The sequence below is a fragment of the Macaca nemestrina genome, chromosome 14 (genome assembly GCF_043159975.1).
Source record: "Macaca nemestrina isolate mMacNem1 chromosome 14, mMacNem.hap1, whole genome shotgun sequence".
In the NCBI taxonomy this organism is placed as follows: Eukaryota; Metazoa; Chordata; class Mammalia; order Primates; family Cercopithecidae; genus Macaca; species Macaca nemestrina.
The window spans coordinates 14,426,912-14,449,385 of NC_092138.1; the positions used below are offsets into that span (position 1 = coordinate 14,426,912).

A 22,474-nucleotide genomic window follows, 5' to 3' on the forward strand; every position below is an offset into this window, starting at 1 on the left:
AGCAGAGACAGTTCGAGTTGACATAATTTCAGGCAAAAGGCAAGAAACTTGGTATTGCTGCTGGTGAGTATGTTTGTATTACGCCATTTAAGGAACTGAACAAAGTTTGCTTGTTCTCCAATGACCACCTTTTGAGACCTTAGCTTAAGAAGTAAGCGGAGATCACACCACTGCACTCCAGCCTGGGCAACAGAGTGAGACTCCATCTCCAAAAAAAAAAACAACAAAAAAAGCCACCACTCTGACCACAGCTCCAGGAGAGAGGATCAGGAGGTGTGTGGTGTGCTGGGTGGTGGGTGGATGATGTACATGTTTATACTTCCAACACCAATTTCCAGGGAATGTCAAGGACAGCCAAGTTTCATTTATTTGTGCACATACGGGCATGAGCAAGAATGTTCTAAACAATGTAACAATTTCCAGCATCGATTACAGAATTTCCTCTGATCATTTGATGAATTTAAACTTCAATTTAAGCTTGACTTTTAAAACTCCCCTTCTGCTTCCCGATGAACCAGCATAATCCCTAAAATTACACCCAAACAAGTCTGTCTTGATACATTGGGGTTTGTTTGCCTTTAGAAAAATTTAGAATCTAGTATGGGCAAGGTGGCTGGAACGAAGTTTGGGATGGCACAAATATTTATGCTTAATTTTGTGTGGACCACTGATACAAAATGATTCTCACTTCATTTTTAGAGTTTCCATAATTTTAGCAATTATCTCTGAAACATTTTTGTCCACACTTATTTGGATAAAGTTTTCTGGAGCTGCTGGGGGCTCTAGAGTCTCGAACTGGGACTGCAGTAATTCAGGGGGCATAAAATGTCCCTTTCTTTTGAATAAGCGTCCAGAGATGACCTCAAACGACCCACTCAGATGGACCACCAGGAGCTGCATCTCAGCCCGCTTTGCTTCCTTTTCCGACTCCTCGCACTTCAGAGCTGCACCATCTTTTCCTTGTGTTAATATGTCTCTGTACATTTTCTTCAGGGCTGAACAGGCTAGAACCACATGCTGTCCCGAGGCTACATCTCTGTTTAAAAAAAGAAAAAAAAAAAAAAAAAAAAAGAGGGAGGCTAATTTAAAAATATGAATGAAGACATTTAAAAATAACTCTGTCAATTCTAGGTGCAGGACTCTAGTCCTACTTCCTGCCAGTGGAAGGCATTAGAAAGTGGTGGTTAAGCATCAGGCAGTACTAACTGAGTTAAAGATCTTCTGCTAGTAGTGAACAATCCTGGGCGAAGGGATTTACCTCTCTGATTGTCAGTTCGTCATCTGTTAAATGGGGCTACCTAGCATACTTAGAGCTTTCATAAGGAAAACATTGTTCGAGATCTCTGATATACAGATGTGCTCAGGAAGTGTTGGTTCTGCTTTGATGGATGCCAGACGTTGCTCCGTCTCAGCGTGTGGAGACAGGGCTGCCAGCGCGCCCCTGTGCTATGCAAACAGCTAAGCTCAGGTCCTCTGCAGGATGTTCAGGGATCTGCATTCTACAACTGGCTTCTCCCTATTCCTACTCCACAGTGTCTGGGGGAATTGCTAGGTGCAGAGCTGGAGAAAGCGGGAGAGAAGGGAGCATCAGCCTCTCTGTGGGTAAGGCGAGTAGAATATGAGAGGTTTCTAGGGACGCACTAAGGGAAAAACTTGAGCCAGAAACAGAGGCAGTGTGACACAGCACCAGTAAGGGGAAACCAGTGCGGCCAGAGACCACGCGGCTGCTGAGTGTGGGAGGCAGTCATCCTGGGGTCAGGACAGGACTCTGGAGTTAAGAGGTGGTGCATAAATTCTGACTTGGGGCTGGCTTAGGGATTCAGTATGAAGTTCTCTTCAGAATGAAAGTTCTGAAGGAAGGGGGCCTCCCTTGCGTTTTTTTTTTGTTTTTTTTTTTTTTTTTTTTTGCAGCTAATACATGGCTAGCAAACAAAAATGAAGCCATACTCCTTTTTTATGACTATAAAATGACAGTACTGTAAAAATAGACTCTCATGAGTGCATTATGTTAGAGACCCAGGTAGGCAAAAATTTTCAAACCTTGAAACTCTGAACCGTAAACCCCTAAATCAAAACTCAGCCCATGCAAAGACAGGGCTGCCAGCCATGTCAATGGGTGTGAAAAAAGCAAACTGAAGTTTTGTTCATTTAAGTATATTCTAACTTCGTATGGCCCAGACGGTTTTAGATGGATAAAATATGAGTTCACCTTAGAAAGGAAGATCTGTAACCCACTCCCTGCCTTTTCCTTATCCTTCTCCATGTCCCGACCAGGATACCACTGGGGTCAGACCCACAGATGGGTGGTGTGGGGGGGACCCTGTTTGCTCAGGGCCATTGCTGAGCTGGGCAATATGGACTGTCATCCTGGCGGCTAATTACCTGTTCACTCACAAATGACCTCAGGCCTTCCTGGTAGTCAAAGCTTGAAGTAAAGGGAAGAAAAATTGAAGACTCAGATAGGCAATAACAGGAGTGGCACCAGTGGACATGTTTTGAGCACTTACTATGTATTAGGTACTGTTCTACTGCCCACTCACCAACTCACTCACTTCTTACAATAATCTGTGGGTAGGAACTATATTAATTCCCATTTTACTAATGAAGAAACAGACTTATGGAAACCAAGTGGCTGATCAGGACTACTAGCTAGTAACTGTGGAGCTGTCTAGAAGGTGTGTCTCCAGAGCCCAATGAAACTCCATGCTGTCTGTGGCTGGCTGAAATCGTTGTGGTTACTTGATAGAAGTGTAGTCAGTTTTTAGAATCCTTTACCATCAGTCAGCTGTGATTTCAGGAGTGCATTTTTCTTTTCCTGTCTTTTCTGAGGCTTTTCTTTACTTGCTGGCTGTGGCTTATGCCAAGGCCCAGTGGTCTCTTACCTTAGTAAAATGTCATGCAAGTTACAGAGCCATGGAATCCGGTCCTGAAAAAAACAAAACAAAACCAAAAACCCAGACACAACGTGACTTCTCCAGGTATTGTTTGTTTGTAGAGAAACATAGTTATATCATGTTCACAAACGTTAAGGTCCAGCGAAAGCTCAGTGGTGTGAGAAGTGGGCCGTGCACAAGGCTGAGGGGCCAGCCATTGGGCAGAAACATTTTCTTTTGACTGGTGTCAGTGGCTCTTTTCATAATAATAAAAATTGCCCTAAAATACCAGTATGTATCTCCCCATCTTAATCTCCCCATTTTACATATGTCCTCCCTGGTTCTGATATGTTTACAAATCTTTTATTGTACTGCATGTATTCTTCAGGTACCTCTGATCTCAAATGCAGAGAGATACAGACATAAACCCTTATGTCAGCTGTCCCCTGGTCCTGTTCTTCAAACCCTCCAAAGGACAAAATTCCCTTCAGATAAAATTATTCCAAGAAATTTATATTTTTGCCAAAGAGAAGACAGAGGAAATTTACGTAGCACATGCTACAGTGTTTCACAAAGAAATCTTCCTCAGACAAGTAAATTCTCTCCTCCTTCCTGGTGCAAATCCTGATTACTGGCCGTAATGCATTGGAAAACAAAACGGAAAAACCTTTCTATTGTTGAAAATTTTAAACACACTGAAAAGCAGACAAAACAGTACAAAGCAAACCTCTATATTACCAATACCCAGCTTCAGCAATTTTGTTTTGAGACGGAGTTTCGCTCTTGTTGCCCAGGCTGGAGTGCAGTGGCGTGATCTCGGCTCACTGCAACCTCTGCCTCCTGAGTTCAAGCAATTCTCCTGCCTCAGACTCCTGAGTAGCTGGGATTACAGGCACGCGCCACCACGCCCGGCTAATTAATTTTGTAGTTTTAGTAGAGACGGGGTTTCTCCATGTTGGTCAGGCTGGTCTCGAATTCCTGACCTCAGGTGATCCATCTGCCTCGGCCTCCCAAAGTTTTGGGATTACAGGCGTGAGCCACCGTGCCCAGCTGGCTTCAGCTATTTTTAACCCACAATTAGTCTTGTTGTACGTATGCCCCCAACCACATCCCACATCCCAAATAATCCCATCCTAGATGATTTTGAAGCTGATTCCAGAAACATGACGTGCTTTTTAAAGTCCTTGCTTTTAGGCATTTGATTACTACCATTTTATTTAGAATTTTTGATTTTATATACTTGAGATGGGCCTATATTTTAAAAATATGGACCATATTAAATGTCAGTATCAAGGCTTTACTAACTTTATAAAATGAGTAGGATAGTTTTCTCTTTTGTCCTGTTCTTTCAAACAGCTTGTATATAATATATAATGTTTGATAAAACTCATCTGAAAAACCCCCTAGGCCTCGGGCCTTTTTTGAGGGGAGATCTTTGATTATAGATTCAGTTTCTTTAATGAGCACTGTATTGTATTCAGGTTTTCTGTTCTTGATTCAGTTTTGGTAGCTGCAACATTTATGATGGCAGGAAGAGACCACACTTAGACAGCTGAGCCACCCTCCCTGCCTGCCCTTCCCATCTCTTACTGCATCCTCTTACTTGGCTAAAGAATAAGGAACCTGGTGGAAGCCAGGCGGCCACACAGCAGGAGTAGATTCAGCTCATTTCAGCCCAGCTTCCAGGCCTCCAGAACCTTGAACACAGTTTATATCTATAGGTTACACTCTCTGTACAACGTACTCACTTTTTATCACCTTTATCATTACTTCAAAGGAGTAACATAAACAATCCATGCCCTTACTGTAAATTATACAGCTCTCTGGACCTTCTGTTTCTTAAGCCAAATGCAGCACCAGAATGGTCACATTTTTACTGGGGAAAAAGCAGGTGTCCCTAAGCAGTGTCTGCCACTAGATCACTGCCATCCAACCCCATTTTCCCCACAGTGTTGATATTTTTCATTGAAATTATCCAATTTTGTCTAAGTCTTCAAATTTACTGGCATCAGGTTTTCCACATCCCTCTTTTTGTTATTTATCTCAATTGTGCTTCTTTCTTCTTGATCGGTCTCACTAGAGATCTATTTTTATTTTGTCAAACAACTAGCTTTTGCTCATAGTTTATTTTTTTCCATGACATAGCCCTCAGGAGATCCTGAGAACATGTGCCCAGTTTGTTTTCACTAGCATTCATTTCTATTATTTCTTGCATTTATTTTTTTCTACTTGAACTGAACAACTAGCTCATTACTTTTCATTCTTGTCATTTCCCAAAAATGCCCTTAGAGGCTAGTTTCCCTCTAAGTAATGTTGTAATTGCATCCCACAAATTTTAATTGATAGTACTTTTGTTGTATATTACTTAATATTCTATAATTTCCATGATGATTTTTAACTTATAAATTATTTATATGAATGTTAATTTAAAAAAATTTTTGCTTATTTTTAGAGTTCCCAACCATTTTGGTGATGTGTGTGCATTTTTACTATAGATTTTACAGTTCATTATAAGTAAAAAATGTGAGTGGTATGATACTGATTCTTTGAAATTTGTGGCAATATTCTTTGTGTTCTAGTACATGTCAATTTTTGTAAATGTCCCACATGAACTTGAAAAGAATATTATTTTTCATTAATGCCTATGTCAGGCTTGATGCATTTATTCAAATCTTCTATATTCTTACTGATAATTTCTTTTGTCTACTTCATGTATCAATTTTTCAAGGTATTTAAAATTCCTCCATTAGACTGAGAAGTTGACAGTCCACCCTTCTGTCTTTGTGTGTGTTAGAAAATGTCTTTATTTTGTGCTTACTTGTGAATCAGATTTTGTTAGTTGATGAAGAATTCTTGGTTGCACGTTTTCAATAGTTTGAATAATTATTTCATTTTATTTGGGCCTTTGTTGAGAAGTCTCTTTTAGTGTATTAGGCAATCCTTTAGAAAATATATCTTATCTCTGGTAGCTTTAGGTAGGAAAAAGCCTCTTTGTCTTTGAGGGGCTGTGCAGTATTACTCTTGTCCTGCTCAGGACTTATTTTGCATATTCAGTGTGAGTACTCATACCCTGGAAAGGTGTTATTACCTATTTGAATATTGCCTTTCTCCTATTCTATTTACTTGGGTCCCTTTTAGCTATGCGGGAAGTTTGACATTTTACCATACACATCTATTCATTTTTCTTGAGTATTTTCTGTTTAGCTCTCTTCTTCATCCTGGGTAATATGCTCCAATCTGCTTTTCTTCCAATTCACTAGTTCTCTCTTCAGCTGTATCTAGTTTATTGTTTAATCCATCTGTTGATTATTTTTTATTTCTAATATTTTTATTTCATTCTTTTTCAGATTTTCCTGTTCTTGTCTTCCATTTGATTCTATTATGTCTTGTTCTTGGAGTGCAACATCTTACTATTACTGTTTTTGCTGATTCTCTCTCATAGTGGTCCATTTTCCCATGCAGTTTATAGTTTTTGATTGTAGTTTCATCTTCAGCAAAAGATTTTTTTTTTTTCCTTTGTGGAAGTCCTAAGTTTTGGAAACACTTTCACAGGCAGTTTCATCAATTCTAGAACAGTTTTATGTCAGTTTATAAGCTTGGTGCCTCTTTGTCATATAATGTGAATTTGGGTGTAGCAGGGGCTCAGGTTTCTGAAGGATCATTGTTTTTCCCCACCTGTGGCCCAGGGAGGCAGCTTGATTTTTTGCTCCTTTTGAATTCAGTGGGTGGCAATATTTTTAATCCTCATTCAAAGACAACCCTTATATAAGGACTTTATATTCTACTACTTGACATCAATGTTAACAACAACAACAAGACTTTATGTAAGATACTCAGGTCCAGTTCCATGCTTCATACAGGCTTACAATCTTATCTCCCATCTCTACAGGGTCATCAAAACCTCAGCCTCCTGCCCTCCTGGCTTTTACATAGTCCAAAAATGCAGTGGAGTGGGTTATTCTGGTTTAGTTCAGCCTTGCCACACTTTGATTTTGGCACGAGATGTTCTCGTTTTGCCTTGGACTTTGGCAATTTTTATTTTCCTTTGATCTTTTCCATAAGGAGCCTTTTAAGCTCTCCAGCTCGGTAACCACCTTTAGCTCCTGGGTATCTCCCCTGGGCTCAGGACATTTCTTATTCAGAGTAATTTAACCTTCAGTAAGTGCAAGGTCATTCTACCAAGGCTATCACTTTGTGCTTAGCAAGTCAAAAACCCTCTAGTTATCTGGATCCACCCTTCATAGAAGGAAGAGGAGAATTAGAAATAATATTTCTTTTTCTTCATATCAAATAAAAGATGATTTTTAAAGCATTGCGTGCTAATGTAGGATTGAGGGTCCTGTAAGTTTACTAAACATAGAACTCTAAGACTTTACTTCCATGCACACACTATTTAACCAGAGATCACTTAGGAGTTCAAATGTAATAGCTACAAAAATCACAAAATGTACAGATCAAATGATGACAGTCACAATTTACACAAATTATAATCTAAATGTCAATAACTATATAATTAACATAAATCAATACTCAAATCACAACAGTTACTGTCATGTATGTACTTAAGAGCTGAAATGTACTTAACAAACGAAACATCTGTTTATGTTAGCAGTTGTCTGGGGGGTGTATTTAGTGGAACAAGTGTGGTTTTTTGTAAACGCAGTAACAAGATGATGAGGCTTACCAGCTCCATATTTGCAGACCACATGGTCAATTTTTATAAACGTCCCACATATACTTGAAAATAATATGTGTTATTTACTTTTCATTAATGCCTATGTCAGATTTGATGCGTTTATTCAAATCTTCTATGTCCTTCTCATGATTTCTTTTGTCTGCTTGATGTATAAATTTTCAAGAAAGGTTTTTGAAATTCCTCCATTAGACTGAGAAGTTGATGGTCTGCCCTTCTGTCTTTGTGTATGTCAGAAAATGTCTTTGTTTTGTGGTTAATAAAGCAAAAACTAAAGTTATTAACGTTAGAATAAATGAGGACACTTTATGTGCTCTTGGAGAAGAGTGTAGATATTTAATGCTTATTATTGGCAAGGTTTTCTAGGACATCCTACTAAAAAACTAGATGTTCTGGACACTCTGTGAAGAGAAAAAAAGTTGGACAGTCTACATTTATGCAACTTGAAACCACCATTGCAATTCAGTGTTTTCTGAGCTTATGGTGGGGAATGGGGAAGAAGGCTGTCAAGGATTATAGGCTACAGGGATAATTAGCTGGACTGACTCAGCTCTGCAGTATTTTTTGATGGAAAATTGCCCCTGGGGAGAAGCTGCCCCTTCAAGCACAAATTTGGATTTCCACTTTCCTTTATCCATTTATAAGTGCTTATTGTGTGTGTAGGGAGACCCAGCCACTGTTCTGGGTGCTTTTGGTCCAATACCCTAGACATGATCACTCTAAGTTTGACTAATTCCTAAGGTACCATTTGAACTCATCTTTCTAAATTCCTTTCTTTCTCTTATTCCCCTTGTAATTAGCCAAGCTTTTCTACCACATTTATGGGCTAATGAAGATGAAAAAGACAATACTGCTTACATCAGCTTTTTTTTTTTTTTTTTTTAAAAACAACCTTCTTGTATATATTTTCTAAAACAGCTCCTCTGACAGACCGTTGTAATGAAAGAAGGCACTGGGTCTTGAAGCCTCCCACATTAGCAGGAGGTTCTACTTCCCACTCTGGGATTCAATCTTATAAAAACGTGGCACATATTGGCCCACAGGAAGGGAAACAGTGGCCACATACTTGACAAAAAGGTAGAATAAGCATTTAGGGGACTGATTTCTAACCCCGGAGTATGTTTTACATGAAAATGGAGGCATCTGCCTTCAAATCGTAGAAATTATGTCAAGTTCTATAAAGCTATGAGTCAAAGGATTTATCTTCTTAGAGAAAATGAGGGCCACAGTGAGGTGCTTTCCTAAGGACTTGGAAAAGAAGGAAATACGATTGTTCTCTAAGTGTTAAATTTAAAGATCAACAGTTAAAAGGAAGGGGCAGAGATGTGTAAGGTCATGTGAAGGAGTTAGAGTGACTCCCAGGCTAGCAAGGCATCACTGTGATTCAACTTAATATTTTCACATACCTAGAGGAAGCATGTCTGTCCCAGACAGGCTGGGCAGGCAGGAAGGCCAGAGCAGGGCACTGTAGATTGAAATGTGAAGCACTGGCCAGCGGACATGGAGCCTTGGCCACTGGCCTGTGAACATCATATTCTCATTAGCAAGCCTTTTCCTACTAACGCGTGGTCTCGCACCACCAGATTCTTTGGTCTTAACTCTCCCATGTTCACTAAGAAACCTCTGATTGTATGTTGGCTTCTGAAAATGTGGGTACTAATGTGATTGTTACAGGCCACGTAACAGTAGTATTTCTTTTGGTACATTAATCAACTGGCATTTTGATTTATGCAGGAACTTGTAAACCTGATTAGTAGGGGTCTCACATGAGAGATGAATCCATATTCAATGTGTTGACAATATCAAGGGGGCTGGGCGTGCAAGACAGAGAGCCAGCCCTGAGATCCCAGTTGGGTAGTCAACCAGCCTTTTCCAAGGTGTTCCCCTTGTCACTGTAGAAGTCTCTGGCTGGGACTTTAAGACTTTATTTAAGACTAGTGCTGTGAGCTGCGGATCTCCATTCAGCAAGAAGAATGCTTTAGAAGAGGAAGTGATTGGAAAGTTCTGAGGGCTGAATGCTAATTTACATGATCACATATCTACTCAGAGTTAAGGGGCAATTTGAACTATGAATTAGGACCAACTCAGAGATGAAATACACAGAACAAAAATAATTTTTTTTTTGGCATGAGTAAATGTTCATAATGAGTTTGGGGGGAACCAAAGAGAGAGGACAATTTGTTTAAATACCAGAATTTCTTTCTTATTAGCACAGGCACAAACTTGCATTTTGCTCTTTTGCTCAGATTATATATTCTGCCATTCCATCTGCACAAATATTTCTGTTTGCTGGTGCTGTGGAAATGGAGATCAATCTCTGTATTACTTTATGGCTTAGGAAGCAAATACGCTTTTCATTAAGCTGAGTGTTGACTATCTTATTCATTATACTTTCTATGTGCCTGAAATATTTCATAAGAATGAAACAAATTAAAAATTACAGAAAACATATTTGGGTAATAAGTTTTCTATCTTGCATACAAATAAATAGAGCTTTACTTTGAATACATGTTTTTTCATTGTTTTAATAGTGCCTTAATGGATGATTTAGTCAATAATAAAGCACATTGCTTCATCTAGTCATAATAAAATTTTTCAGAATCTCAACTATGAAAGCCATAATAAATATAAAACTATTTAAACAAAAATAGGTGCTTTTAGACATCCGCCCTGTCGGAATTTATGGCAGACCAGACTAATTATCATGCACTGTGTGCATCAGTCATAAAAACAATAGAGAGGGTTGGAAATAAAACAGCAGCACTTTGAACGTGATTCCTGAAATTTCCAAATAGTGAATCATAATTCAATGATTATGAACTTTCCTTGGAGGCTCCCATGAAGCCACAAGGAGAAAGGTTTTTCCAAAGCAGCGCCAGTGTGGAAATTCAAGTTCTAGTGCCTGACCTGCTTCAAGCCAGGGCACCATGCCAGTGCCGTCATGACCCTTTCAGTCAGTGCCTCAAACATCCTTAAGGCCTAACCCCTATCATGGATGCGCTTGCGGGGAACTGCCCCTCTCACTCCTGCTGTCACTCTCACCCTCTTCTAACCCTTTTCTTTCCATTTAACCAACCCTGATTCACTGCTTGTGAATCATTTGTTTAATGGTTGGATGATCAGGGCCTTTAACACAGTAGGAAAAGTATGATCTTTGAAGTCAGAAACACTCCCCTTGCTGTGTGGCTTTGCTCAAGTTACTTCATTTCTCTGTGCCTCTCTTTGTTCATTTGTAAAGTTGGGATCGTATGTAATTCATCGAGCTGCTTTGGGATTTAAATAAGAAAAGGAATAAACTATTTTTTGGTTGATTTAACAGCTGGAATAAACAGTACTTATTTCCAACTCTGAATTTTTGAGAGTTTGGCATTGGGCCTTAATTCCACAAACACTAAATGTTAATACATGCAAAGCACCATACTGAGTGAGCACTGGGCATAAATATGAATGGTGTGGTTCCTATCCTCAAAGGGAAGAGGCAAATGAGTAAATAATCTATTAAGTTACTTGCAGGGCAGTGATGAGGGCTGTAGGAGACATACTAAGAAGGGCTGTGATAACACAGCAGGAGGACAGGCCTTTTTTTTTTTTTTTTTGAGACAGAGTCTCGCTCTGTCGCCTAGGCTGGAGTGCGGTGGTGTGATCTCACTGCAAGCTTTACCTCCTGGGTTCATGCCATTCTCCCGCCTCAGCCTCCCGAGTAGCTGGGACTGCAGGTGCCCGCCACCGTGCCCAGCTAATTTTGTTTTTGTATTTTTAGTAGAGATGGGGTTTCACCGTGTTAGCCAGGATGGTCTTGAACTCCTGACCTCGTGATCTGCCTGCCTCGGCCTCCCAAAGTGCTGGGATTACAGGCATGAGCCACTGCGCTCAGAGGACAGGCCAATCTTGATCAGGCCTTGGAAACAGTAGGCCTTGGAAAGAGTAAATCTTGAAGGATAAAGAGAATTTCAAGACCTTGACTGGCCTACTAAGGATTGTGGACCTTATTGTAAGGGTGCTAGGAAGGACCTAGACACATGAGCTCCAAATTTTATGCTCATAATGAAGAAAGGGGGCAATTGAGATCTCTCTACAGTGAAGAAAGTGGAACAAGAAGGAGATATTAGAGCAAATTCACTAAGCTCTGCGCCTTCCAAACAGTTACTGTGGACAATATAATAAATTATGAAAATCACACACACACACACAAGTCTTAGGGGAAAGAGATGAGACAATCCAAATTAGCATCTCTGCCTATGGCTCTGATGTTCAAGGTTTTCACACTCCAGATCAAGCTTGTACAACCCACAGCCCGCAAGCCCTACTGCGGCTTTGAATGTGGCCCAACATAAATTCGTAAACTTTCTTAAAACATTATGAGATTTTTTTTTTGCGATTTTTTTTTTTGGTTCATCAGCTATTGTTAGTGTTAGTGTATTTTATGTGTGGCCCAAGACAATTCTTCTTCCAATGTGGCCCAGGGAAGCCGAACAACTGGACACCCCTGTTCTAGATAGTCCCTACATGCAAGGACGGGGAAGGCAGTGCACTCCCGACTCCCAGCCCAGTGCTCGGAGGTGAGCACAATGAATGCTCCAAGAAGGGTTAAATCAGAATGTCATGAGGCTAGAGAAAGCTTTCTTGGCCTATGGAAACATCTCGAAAAATTAAGTGTCTTTTGGAAGGGAATGATGGATGGGTAGAGAACAGATAATGGTAGAATATGGGTGGAGAGACGGGAAGGAAGGTGGGGAGTGGGAATGGCGGGGAGATGGGTGTGTTTTACCTGACGCAAAAGTATATAGAATGTTATATACTGACCACCCTCCAAAAAGAAAGAAGAATAATTCCAAAATTCAATTCATAGATATTTTTGGAAGATGAGACCAAGGGTGATATAGTTTATGAAAAATTTTTTAGTACTTTCCAAATTTTCTATACAGGGCAAATATTACAATTATAATCAGGAGATTTTTTTTCAGGATTTTTTTTTCTTTTCCAAAAAAACCCTCTTTTTAAAATAGACTTTGAAGTTGAAGTCTACTCAGTTGTCACTGCAGGCTCAGATAGGACACTGAGGGCTGGGTGCCTAGGGGAGACTCACTGACTAGCAGCTTTGAAATTCTTTATTATTAATATCATGATAATGCTAATAATTTATCACAGCTTGGGTAGACTGTTTCTAGACTGGCACTGTCCAACACAGCTTTCTGCAATGATGTTCTATAGCTGTGCTGTCCAATAAGGTAGCCACTAGCCACTCACGGCTACTGAGCTTTTGAAATGTGGCTGGTATAACCCAGGGACTAGATTTTACATTTCATCTATTTTAATTAATTTGCATGTATTTTTTCAGACAGGGTCTCACTCTGTTCCTCCAGGCCGGAGTGCAGTGGTGCAATTACAGCTCACTGTACCCTCGAACTCCCGAGCTGAGGCCATCCTCCCACCTCAGTCTCCCCAGTAGCTGGGACTACAGGCATGCACCACTGGCTATTTTTTTTATTTTTTTATTTTTGTAGAGACAGGGACTTGCTAGCTCCTGGCCTTCAGCCTCTGCCTCCCAGAGTGCTGGGATTATAGGCTTGAGCCACTGAGCCTGGCCTAATTAATTTACATTTAAATAGCCTGAGGGAGCCCTTAACATGTTCCACTCAGACTGCAGCTCTGAGCCCTCCCAACACAAAACTCTCCCTACATCCTCCCTAGATTCTTTCTCAAGGGAGAACCAGGGCTTCTGCCTTGGACATGGACACGCTTTGATCCATCCACAGGGGGCTTTCCTCAGCTCTGTAGCATGGGGGCAGTGTGCGGAGGGTGGGGACCGGTTACCACGGCAACCAGGAGCTGTGTTGGTGCCAGCACAGCTGTGACCCATATCTTCAGTCTTAGACTCATTGGATTCTTATCAAGAATGAAAATCATCTGTCATTCTACCTCTTAAGAATGTAAACCATCTGTCGTTCTACCTCCTCCTCTCTCTATTTTGCTTATCTCTACGGTCTGGCTAGCTTGTAGTTTTTTTTTTTCTGAAAAAATTTAGTAAGTAACTTGTGTTTCTTCCAGTAATCTTTTCTCCTGTACATAAATTTCTCTTCTGAATTCTACCCCCCAATCCATACAGTCCACTTAACAAGCATCACTTGTGAAGAAGAGGAAGACTATAGAAATTCCATTTTAAAATCTATCAATTTTGGTTGCTTTGTTATTTAACTTACCTTTTATTTGCAGTCACCAAACAGAAACCTAAAATAACACAGGCACAGTCACATTTTATACACTCCCTTAGAAATGGTTTATGTTATTGGCGGGTATATATGATTTATGTTGTGTGTGTATGGTTAGTAATAATAATTTTAAAACGTGATATTTGTTGAATGCTATAGGCACTTTTCTGTGCATATTTTTTGTATTATCTCATTTAATACTCCCAAGAAGCCAATCAAATAGATCCTGTTAACATTCCTACCTCACAGGAGAAAAACGGGGCACAGAGAGACTAAGCCCTTTGTCGAGGTCATACAAGCCTGGGTGGTGGAACTAGGTTGCCTATGTTTAGTATCAACGTGATTACTACTCTCTTTTATTACTACTCTGTTATACTATTATTACTCTCATTATTATTACTCTCTCTTTTATAGTTCTGTTGCCCTATCTTCTAAAATCAAATGTTGCAAACCTGTGATGATTCAAGGCCTGAACCTCTACAAACTCAAGCTGCACCCCCAATAACAAAGAGAAGTGCACTCTTGGGGTGCTCTAGAATAGACCTAATGATAGTTTAATGGCTCAAGGCACAAAAAAGAAAAGATAGTGAGCTAGGGAAAGGACACCTGGGGGTGAGCCCAGCCCCACTGAAAGTGAAAACAACAGTGTTGGTCTGTGGCCAGTTCCATTTGTTCTTGCTCTTTGGACACACTTAGTGCGTGGCCCCAGCCTTTGACCTGCCCTCATCTCTCCTGAGTTACGGCCAGTTATGCCAGCAAGGACAGTTTGTAACTCTGGTGTGAGACACTCTAGGGGATGGCCTTACAGCCTGCACACTGGAGAGTGCTGTTCATCCATTCATTCACTCGAAAACATGCCACAACTATTTTCTGATGTTTACTATGCGTCAGGCCCAGGGGGTACAATGGTTAACAGGAACAGCCACAGTCCCTGCCCTTTTAGGGGTAAAGTCTAGTTGCAGAGACAAACATTAATCAAATTCTCAGACCATCAGTTGTTGAGCTGCCACAGGGACAAGTGCAACAGTGAAATGGCACCATGAGAGTCCATCATGGAGGTTTCACCTCCCTGTGGAAGTGGCATGGGTGCTGAGAACAAAGGATGAGAAGGGCTAGCTCAGGGAAGAAGGGAACAGGGATACAAAGGCCCCATGGGAGAAGTGTTTCAGTGGGAGGGACTGGAAGAGGCCAGGGTGCTCCCATGGAGATGGCGGGGGGCTGCATGGTTTCGAAAGAGGCTGGAGCCATGTGGAGGCCACGCCACGCATGCTTAGCAGTGTAGGTGTTTGGTCTTGATCCTGAGGTTAGTGGGAAGCCTCTACTGGGTCATAGGCATGACCAGATTTGAGTTTTCAACGATCACTCTGGCTTTGGGGTGAATGCCAGAGTACGGTGATGGTGGCAGGCTGACAGCACCTGGGAAGGCATGAGGACTTCCCCATGTATGAGGCACAGGGAGCCTCTGCCCTCTCAGGAATTACATTCTGCAGGTTAAAATCCCACAACAAGGTGTTCTGGCAGAACCTGTTCAGGCTGGGGCAGAGGGTGGCAGTGTTCCTGGGCCCGAGTTCAGACAGTTGTTCAGGACTGGAGCTAACATATGTAGAGGATCTACTGGGCACCTGGCTCTCTGAAGCCCCTGTACAGTGACCTTAGGACTCAGGAACTCTACTACACCAAGTGCTGTAGAGATCTCATCCTGTCACCCAGGTGGAACATGTGTGATGGACACAGACAGCAACTGTTACCTGGTCATCGAGCGGTATCCCTTTTCCCATCTTCTTTCGATTTTCCTCCGGGTGATAGTCATCAGCATCATAGAATTTCCATCCCAGCTTTAAGAACAAAGTGAAAGGGTGTATGTGGCAGGCAGATGGGCCAATGTGACAGTCATTGTGGGGTTACTCACAGGCAGGTGTGGAAACAATGCCAGCTGCCTGGTTCCCATCAACCCCAAGCACAACCCCCAGGAGGGAAGCACCTTGTCATGCCATTTCACAGCCCCCACGACTGGGGCTGCCACGGTCTCCTTTAATTCATTACTTTTTTTTTTTTTTTTTTTTGAGACAGAGTCTCACTCTGTCGCCAGCCTGGAGTGCAGTGGCTCAATCTCGGCTCACTGCAACCTCCGCCTCCTGGGTTCAAGTGATTCTCCTGCCTCAGCCTCCCAAGTAGCTAGGACTACAGGCACGCGCCACCATGCCTCACTATTTTTTGTATTTTCAGTAGAGACGGGGTTTCACTGTGTTGGCTAGGATGGCCTTGATCTCTTGACCACGTGATCCGCCCACCTCAGCCTCCCAAAGTGCTGGGATTACAGGCCTGAGCCACCGCACCCTGCCTATTCATCGCTATTTGTAATCACCAAGGAGAAAAATGAAATTGCTCCAATGGGGTTCAAAGCCATGTGGAAGTGTCCGTACAAAGCAGAAAAAAGAGATGCAAGGAGACCAGAACACAATGGGACACGCACTTGGAAGGCATTAGGACAGGTTACTAACCTCAGATGCCAGCAGGGCGCCCACGGTGGATCTGTGGAGAGGACACAGATGTTCCCATTACTGCCCTGCCCAATGTGTGGAGCTTCCTTTTGTGCAAGGATGTCTGGGAAAGGGACGGCTGCCCTAGCAGGAATTTAAACACCAATCACGGTGTAATCCTAAAGCAGTGATGCCCATGACCCTGGAGTCTGGAGATTGGCCTTAGCTGATCCCCGCGAATGTCAATGAAGAAATAATTAGTTAACACTATTTTTTTCTCAAAAGGCGATATATAAGATCTCATTAAACCCAAGATTTTTCTTCAGTAATCAGTTTTTGGTCCCTGTTGCATAATTTTGTGTGTGTGTGGGGGGGAATGTTGAATTCATAAAGTCATCAAATTCTGTTGAGAATATTGAGTGGAGGGGTCTGATGGAGGATTTAATCTCTAGCAGCACCCATGTAAAGTTCAGGGCACTCATAAAAGCATAAAAACATTTTTGGAGTTTAAAAGAGACACACTCCTAAAATAAAGGACATGGGTCAGTATCTCACGGATCACCAGCACTTGTTAAGACTGGGAGTTAAACGTTCTCTGTGCAGAGCATTTGGTAACTACCTGTTCATACTCTACCAGGCGGCATGTGCTAGTGAAAGGGGCTCGGGACTCGTGACTGGGGATGGGGCCACAGTTGCCTTCTGCCACTAAATGACTGAGTGCTCCCAGCCAAGTCACCTATTCCTTTAAGCCTCAGTTTTCTCACCTGTAAAACAAGGGATCTGAGCCACACAATGTATCCATCCACCTAAATTTCATTTGTTTATTGAGCACCTACCCAGGATGTAATGGTAAGCTCACTGAGACATGGCCTTAGCCATCCTAAACAGTCTAGTACCACAGGGTAGGGGTGGAGGCCAGCAGACAATGACCCATAAAGTGCTTTCTTGCTTTCAATGTTTAAAGTGTTGCCCAAATGCCAATTATTTAAGCACCATCTTCATAATTTTTTACCTATCTCCATACTGTTTTATCATGCCCTCTTAAATTTTGCATATCACCTCAACATTTTGATGTTTTTATTTAATTGCTTCACTTTTAAAAATTAAATAAGTGTGTTAAAGAAGGAAACCTTCTTTCATTCCCTTACACAAGAAGCTATCATCACTTGCCTTAAAACAGAAGGCACCTGAAGCTGTATGTAATGAAAACAGAACAATGTGATTAAATTCTAGCTGGACACTGTTGCCTAACAAAGGTCCTCTTTCTTTCACCAAAAAGCCATCAGAGAGGTGTTAGACACACTTGTACCAAACTGAGATCTGCTCCTTGATGTAACCAAAGGATTGCGAGAGCAATGAAACCTTTCCCGTTATCTTCATTCTATTGAAGGCTGCTCAGCGAGACATGCAGCCTATGGATGAACAGACCATCCCGGCCAATCTCCACGGCTGGTGAAGCCAGAAGTATGCATAGCAGAAATCACACTTAAGACCAAGTTAGGTTGGGCGCGGTGGCTAACGCCTATAATCCCAGCACTTTGGGAGGCTGAGGCAGGTGGACTTTGGGAGGCTGAGGTAGGCAGATCACTTGAGGCCAGGAGTTTGGGACCAGCCCGGCCAACATAGCAAAACCCCGTTTCCACTAAGAATACAAAACTGAGCTGGGCATGGTGGCACACACCTGTAACCCCAGTTACTCCGGAGGCTGAGGCATGAGAATCGCTTGAACTCAGAAGGCAGAGGTTGCAGTGAGCTGAGCTCACACCACTGTACTCCAGCCTGGGCGACAGAGTGAGAGTCTGTCTCAAAAAACAAAACAACACCACCACCAACAACAACAAAAAGACCAAGTTAGATTAGCCATGAATGAATATGCCATCCAGTACTCATAATCTGAAAGTAGAGCTAAAGAGATGTGGGTGAAGACTGTCAGGAAGAAGATGGGAAACGAAAAACCACTGTCTGGATTCTTGAATATGCACCAAAGACCCTGGCAGAAATAAGGCACCGTGCTGGGCCCCAAAATACTGGTCAGACCCAAGATTACAAATCAAGATTTGGGGTCTATAGGTCTCCCAGTGAGTTGGTCTAAATCAGGAGCAAGGGACTTAAAAAGACAACACAGGCCAATGGGGGAGAAGGAAGGGATGCAGAATCAATGAGAAAGACATTCAAAAGGTCTGAGCTTGTTTCATCAGCAAAGAGAAGGAAACCTGGGAGGAGATGTTAAAGGTGGCTTCACTAAGACTGTGAAAATATAAAGAAAACTAACAACACTGCCACTCACTCAAATGCCTGCCATCTTCCATCCATTTATTCATTCATTAAGTCATCAAGTATTTAGTGAGTACCTACGTAATGCCAGGAACTGTTCTAGACACATGTATCAGTAAACAAAAAAGAAAATGATCCTCTACATTCAGGTGGGGGAAGACAGTAACAAACTGAGTACTTGAGGTCACTGTGTTTTAACAGTGTTATAAATGGAGTCTTTCTGTTTTGAGACTATTGTTCTCTTCAGCCATTAGGCTGTGACAAATATTTTTCTAAATGTTATGGAGTATAATTTTAAAATCCTGTAGGGCTTCAATAGGGGTTCACAAAATCCTGTAGGGCTTCAATAGGGGTTCACAACGTCACTAAAGAACTTGATGTTGCTACATCCAATGATGAATAGAATCAAGTCTCAGTCTTTTTATTACTCAGCTAGTCAGTAACATTGAACACATCTCCCTGACGCTGAACCACCAGAAGGCCCCAGGGTTCAGTTCTTGGCCAGCTTTTTTATCTATACACACCCCTTTGGTGATCTCAACACCTTAGGTCTTTAAGTACACCCACACAACAATGATTCCCACCGTCAGATCTAAAGTCCCTCTCCTCTGAACTTCAGACTTGGACATCCAACCACCATCCACTTGATGACTGACTGGCTCCTGAAACTCACCATATCCCACACTGAGATTCTGAGGTTGTCTTCCAAATCTGCTCTATCTACTGATTCCCCATCGCAGTTTGTGGCAACTCCCTCCTTCCAATTACCCAGGCCTAAAATCTTTTTTTTTTTTTTTTTTGAGACAGAGTCTTGCTCTGTAGCCCAGGCTGGAGTGCAGTGGCCGATCTCAGCTCACTGCAAGCTCCGCCTCCCGGGTTCACACCATTCTCCTGCCTCAGCCTCCCGAGTAGCTGGGACTACAGGCGCCCGCCACCTCACCCAGCTAGTTTTTTGTATTTTTTAAGTAGAGACGGGGTTTCACCATGTTAGCCAGGATGGTCTCGATCTCTTGACCTCGTGATCCGCCCGTCTTGGCCTCCCAAAGTGCTGGAATTACAGGCTTGAGCCACCGCGCCCGGCCGGCCTAAAATCTTGAATCATCCTTGACTTCTCTCTCGTCTTCTTACACCCCACATCCAGTCCACAAACACATCTTTCTGACTCCGCCTTCAAAATATTGCCAGCATATGACCACATCTCTTCACCTGCATTGTTTCTGACTTCATCTCCCATCATGCTTCCCCTCACTCAGCCACAATGGCTTCCTTCCTGCTCTTTAAAGAAGCCAAGCCTTAGCAGGGCATGGTGGCTCACGCCTGTAATCCCTGCACTTTGGGAGGCCGAGACGCGTGGATCACCTGAGGTCAGGAGTTTGAGACCAGCCTCGCCAACATGATGAAACCCCATCTCTACTAAAAATACAAAAAATTAGCTGGGCGTGGTGGCGGGCGCCTATAATCCCAGCTACTCTGGAGGCTGAGGCAGGGGAATCGCTTGAACTCGGAAGTCGGAGGTGGCAGTGAGCTGAGATTCCACCACTGCGCTCCAGCCTGGGCAACAGGAGTGAAGCTCCATCTCAAAAAAAAAAAAAGAAAAAAGAAAAAAGAAAAAAGGAAAAAAAGAAGCCAAGCCTCAGAACCTTTGCACCTGCCATTCCCTCTGCCTCTCCTGCCCTTTGCTCAGCTATCCACATGGCGGACTCCTCAAGTCTTGCAAGTCTTTGCTCAAACGCCACTCCCCCAGAGGAGCCTTCCCTGACCACTCTGCCTGGCACCCTTTGTTCTGCTTACTCCAGAGCATCTCACCAATTCACACACTACATATATTCATTTACTCTGTCTCCCATACCAGAATGTACATCCTTTGAGGGCAGGGATTTTATCTGTCCTGTTCACTATATGACAATGACATAGAGTAAGGATTGAGCTCAATAATTACTGAGTACATGAATATCACAAGCTATACATCATAGGGATTAGACCCCCCTCAACTGATCCAAGACTCAGAAGGGTACATGAATTACCCAAGCTCACACAGCCAGACAGCAACAGAACCAAGACCTAGGGCTGTCCACTCCTGTTACATCACACGATGGCAATGATTTTACATTCTCCAACTGATTCAAATCATATGGCAGCTAGGGATTTGGGGCTCCATGTTTTATTTCAATTTCAGTTCAAGATTTCTTATCTTTGTCGCTAAGAACCCTACAGCAATTTTGGAAAGCAAAACCCCTCTACCTGGAGTAAGTCTTTACACCTGACTACACGGGCCACAACATGGGCCGTTCCTGATTCAGAAAATTCTAGAAGGATCCTATAGGCCCTTGAAGGTTATAATGTTTTAGGTGATCAAGTTCTATCCTTTGCTGCCTGTGGTCGAATGCTGCAGCAGCTGTCTTTTCTGATAAAGGGCACAGTTAGACTTTGGTTTAAACAGGAAGCCAAATGTTAACTCCTCAGTCTCCAAATTAGCACACTGGGCTACCTATGTGGTTTCCACAATTCTCTCCTTTCTTTCCAAACCTTCAGGAGCTACCCTCCATATTAACGCTGTCTCCTTCCAGGTTAAGCTGATGAAAGGAAGGGGAAAACGATTCACTTTACAAAATCGAATCGGAGAAGTCCGGGGCCTCACAGGAGGAGGCCGCTGTGTGTTCAGATGGCCAAAGGTCCGTGAGAGCCTGGGCCGTGGTTTGCGTCCTCTCGCTAGAGGCCGTGCACCCTCCCGCCTAGCCCCGACGAGGCGCCCGGAAACCGAGCCCAGCGCCGCTCGCTAGGCCTCCACTGCGCGGCCCCGCAGCCGCCTCTTCAGGAGCGGCTTCCTCCCTGAGCATGCGGTCGCTGCAGCCTCCCTGTCTTAGAGCGGGAACCCTGGGCTCGGATGCGGTCCCAGGATGGGCGCTCTGCTAGCAGGCTGGTGGGCGGGGAGAGTGCGCGCAGCCGCGGGCCTCGGTTTCTTCATCTGCAAAGGGAAGGGTGGGGGGTCCCCACGACCCCATTTCACCGGCAGGGACGGCGACACGTCCGGCCTCCGCCGCGCCCGCAACGTCTCTCCCGAGCGCCCCCCGCCCTCTCCCGGACCTACTTCCCCGAGCCGCTCACGCCCATCACCAGCAACGCGCCCGGCGCCGCCATGACCCGAGCCTGGCTCCTTCCAGTCACCTTCCGGGCCCCGCCGTCCCCGGCCTTCCCGGCGCCCGAGGGGCGGAGCCGCTCCCGCCCAGGCAGGGCGAGTGAGGGCTGTGCCCCTCTGCGCTCCCCCGGTTTCCCCGCGCCCCTTTTCCATGCTTTCCGCCTCCCTTTCCCAACCTCCCCATCTCTCTCTCCTGCCCCTTCTTTTCCTCTCCCCTCCCCTCCCTCTTTCCTCTTCCCGGAAGTGAAGCGCGCGCCCGGCCTGGCACTGGCGTCTCCCTGGGCTGCCCATAGTCGCCCAAAGCCCCGCCACCTGTCTTCCTACTGTCCTGGCCCCTCTTGGTTCCAGAAGAGCCTCACCCTGGCAGGCCGGATCGTCATCCACCCATGGAAAGCATTCATTCATTCATTTATAAAAATGTTTTATAGAAAGAATAAACGGAAAATAAGACTCATACTTTCCCACACCAGGCAGCATAAGCAGCACTTCCTAAAGCGACACCCCTTTCCCCGCGCCCCCGCGTAGGTAGATGGGTATGAATATTTTGTAAAACTGGGATCAGGCCGTACACAGCGTTTTGTAATCTGGCCTTTTGTCACAATAATAAATGGCGGCCATCTTTTGGTGTCAAACTTAAGGTTGAGGGTTGACCATAGCAGCGTATGTCATGGCTGTGTGGCTCTGCTATTAAATCCAGCTCTTGTTGGGACTTTAAGAGGACGGAGCTCCACTTTAAAGTGTCCATTTGCTTTAAAACAATGTGTTAATTATGTGTCGTTTGAACTATTTGATTAAAAGCACCTCTAACC

The 22,474-nt window shown here is 43.4% G+C and overlaps 1 protein-coding gene across 8 annotated transcripts; it reads right to left on the bottom strand.

Moving 5' to 3' along the window:
• Window positions 1-344: 344 nt before the first annotated feature.
• On the bottom strand, window positions 345-22,085 carry LOC105498747 (IDNK gluconokinase). 8 transcript variants are annotated; one of them, XR_011612380.1, is made up of 7 exons: window positions 21,618-21,975; window positions 17,937-18,034; window positions 16,277-16,307; window positions 15,524-15,610; window positions 13,767-13,794; window positions 2,883-2,926; window positions 959-1,036 (listed from the first exon to the last, which is right to left on the bottom strand). XR_011612380.1 is itself a non-coding variant. In XM_071077623.1 (6 exons), exons 1-4 carry the CDS (start codon window positions 21,954-21,956, stop codon window positions 13,770-13,772), a joined length of 465 nt encoding a protein of 154 aa, XP_070933724.1. In that variant the 5' UTR covers window positions 21,957-21,991; the 3' UTR covers window positions 959-1,036; window positions 2,883-2,926; window positions 13,767-13,769. The 8 variants fall into 8 exon arrangements, 7 of the variants coding, with proteins under 7 accessions (XP_011769347.2, XP_024642493.2, XP_070933725.1 ...); XM_071077623.1 differs by lacking the exon at window positions 17,937-18,034 and having other exon boundaries at window positions 21,635-21,991; XM_011771045.2 differs by lacking the exons at window positions 13,767-13,794; window positions 17,937-18,034 and having other exon boundaries at window positions 345-1,036; window positions 21,618-21,754.
• Window positions 22,086-22,474: the final 389 nt, after the last annotated feature.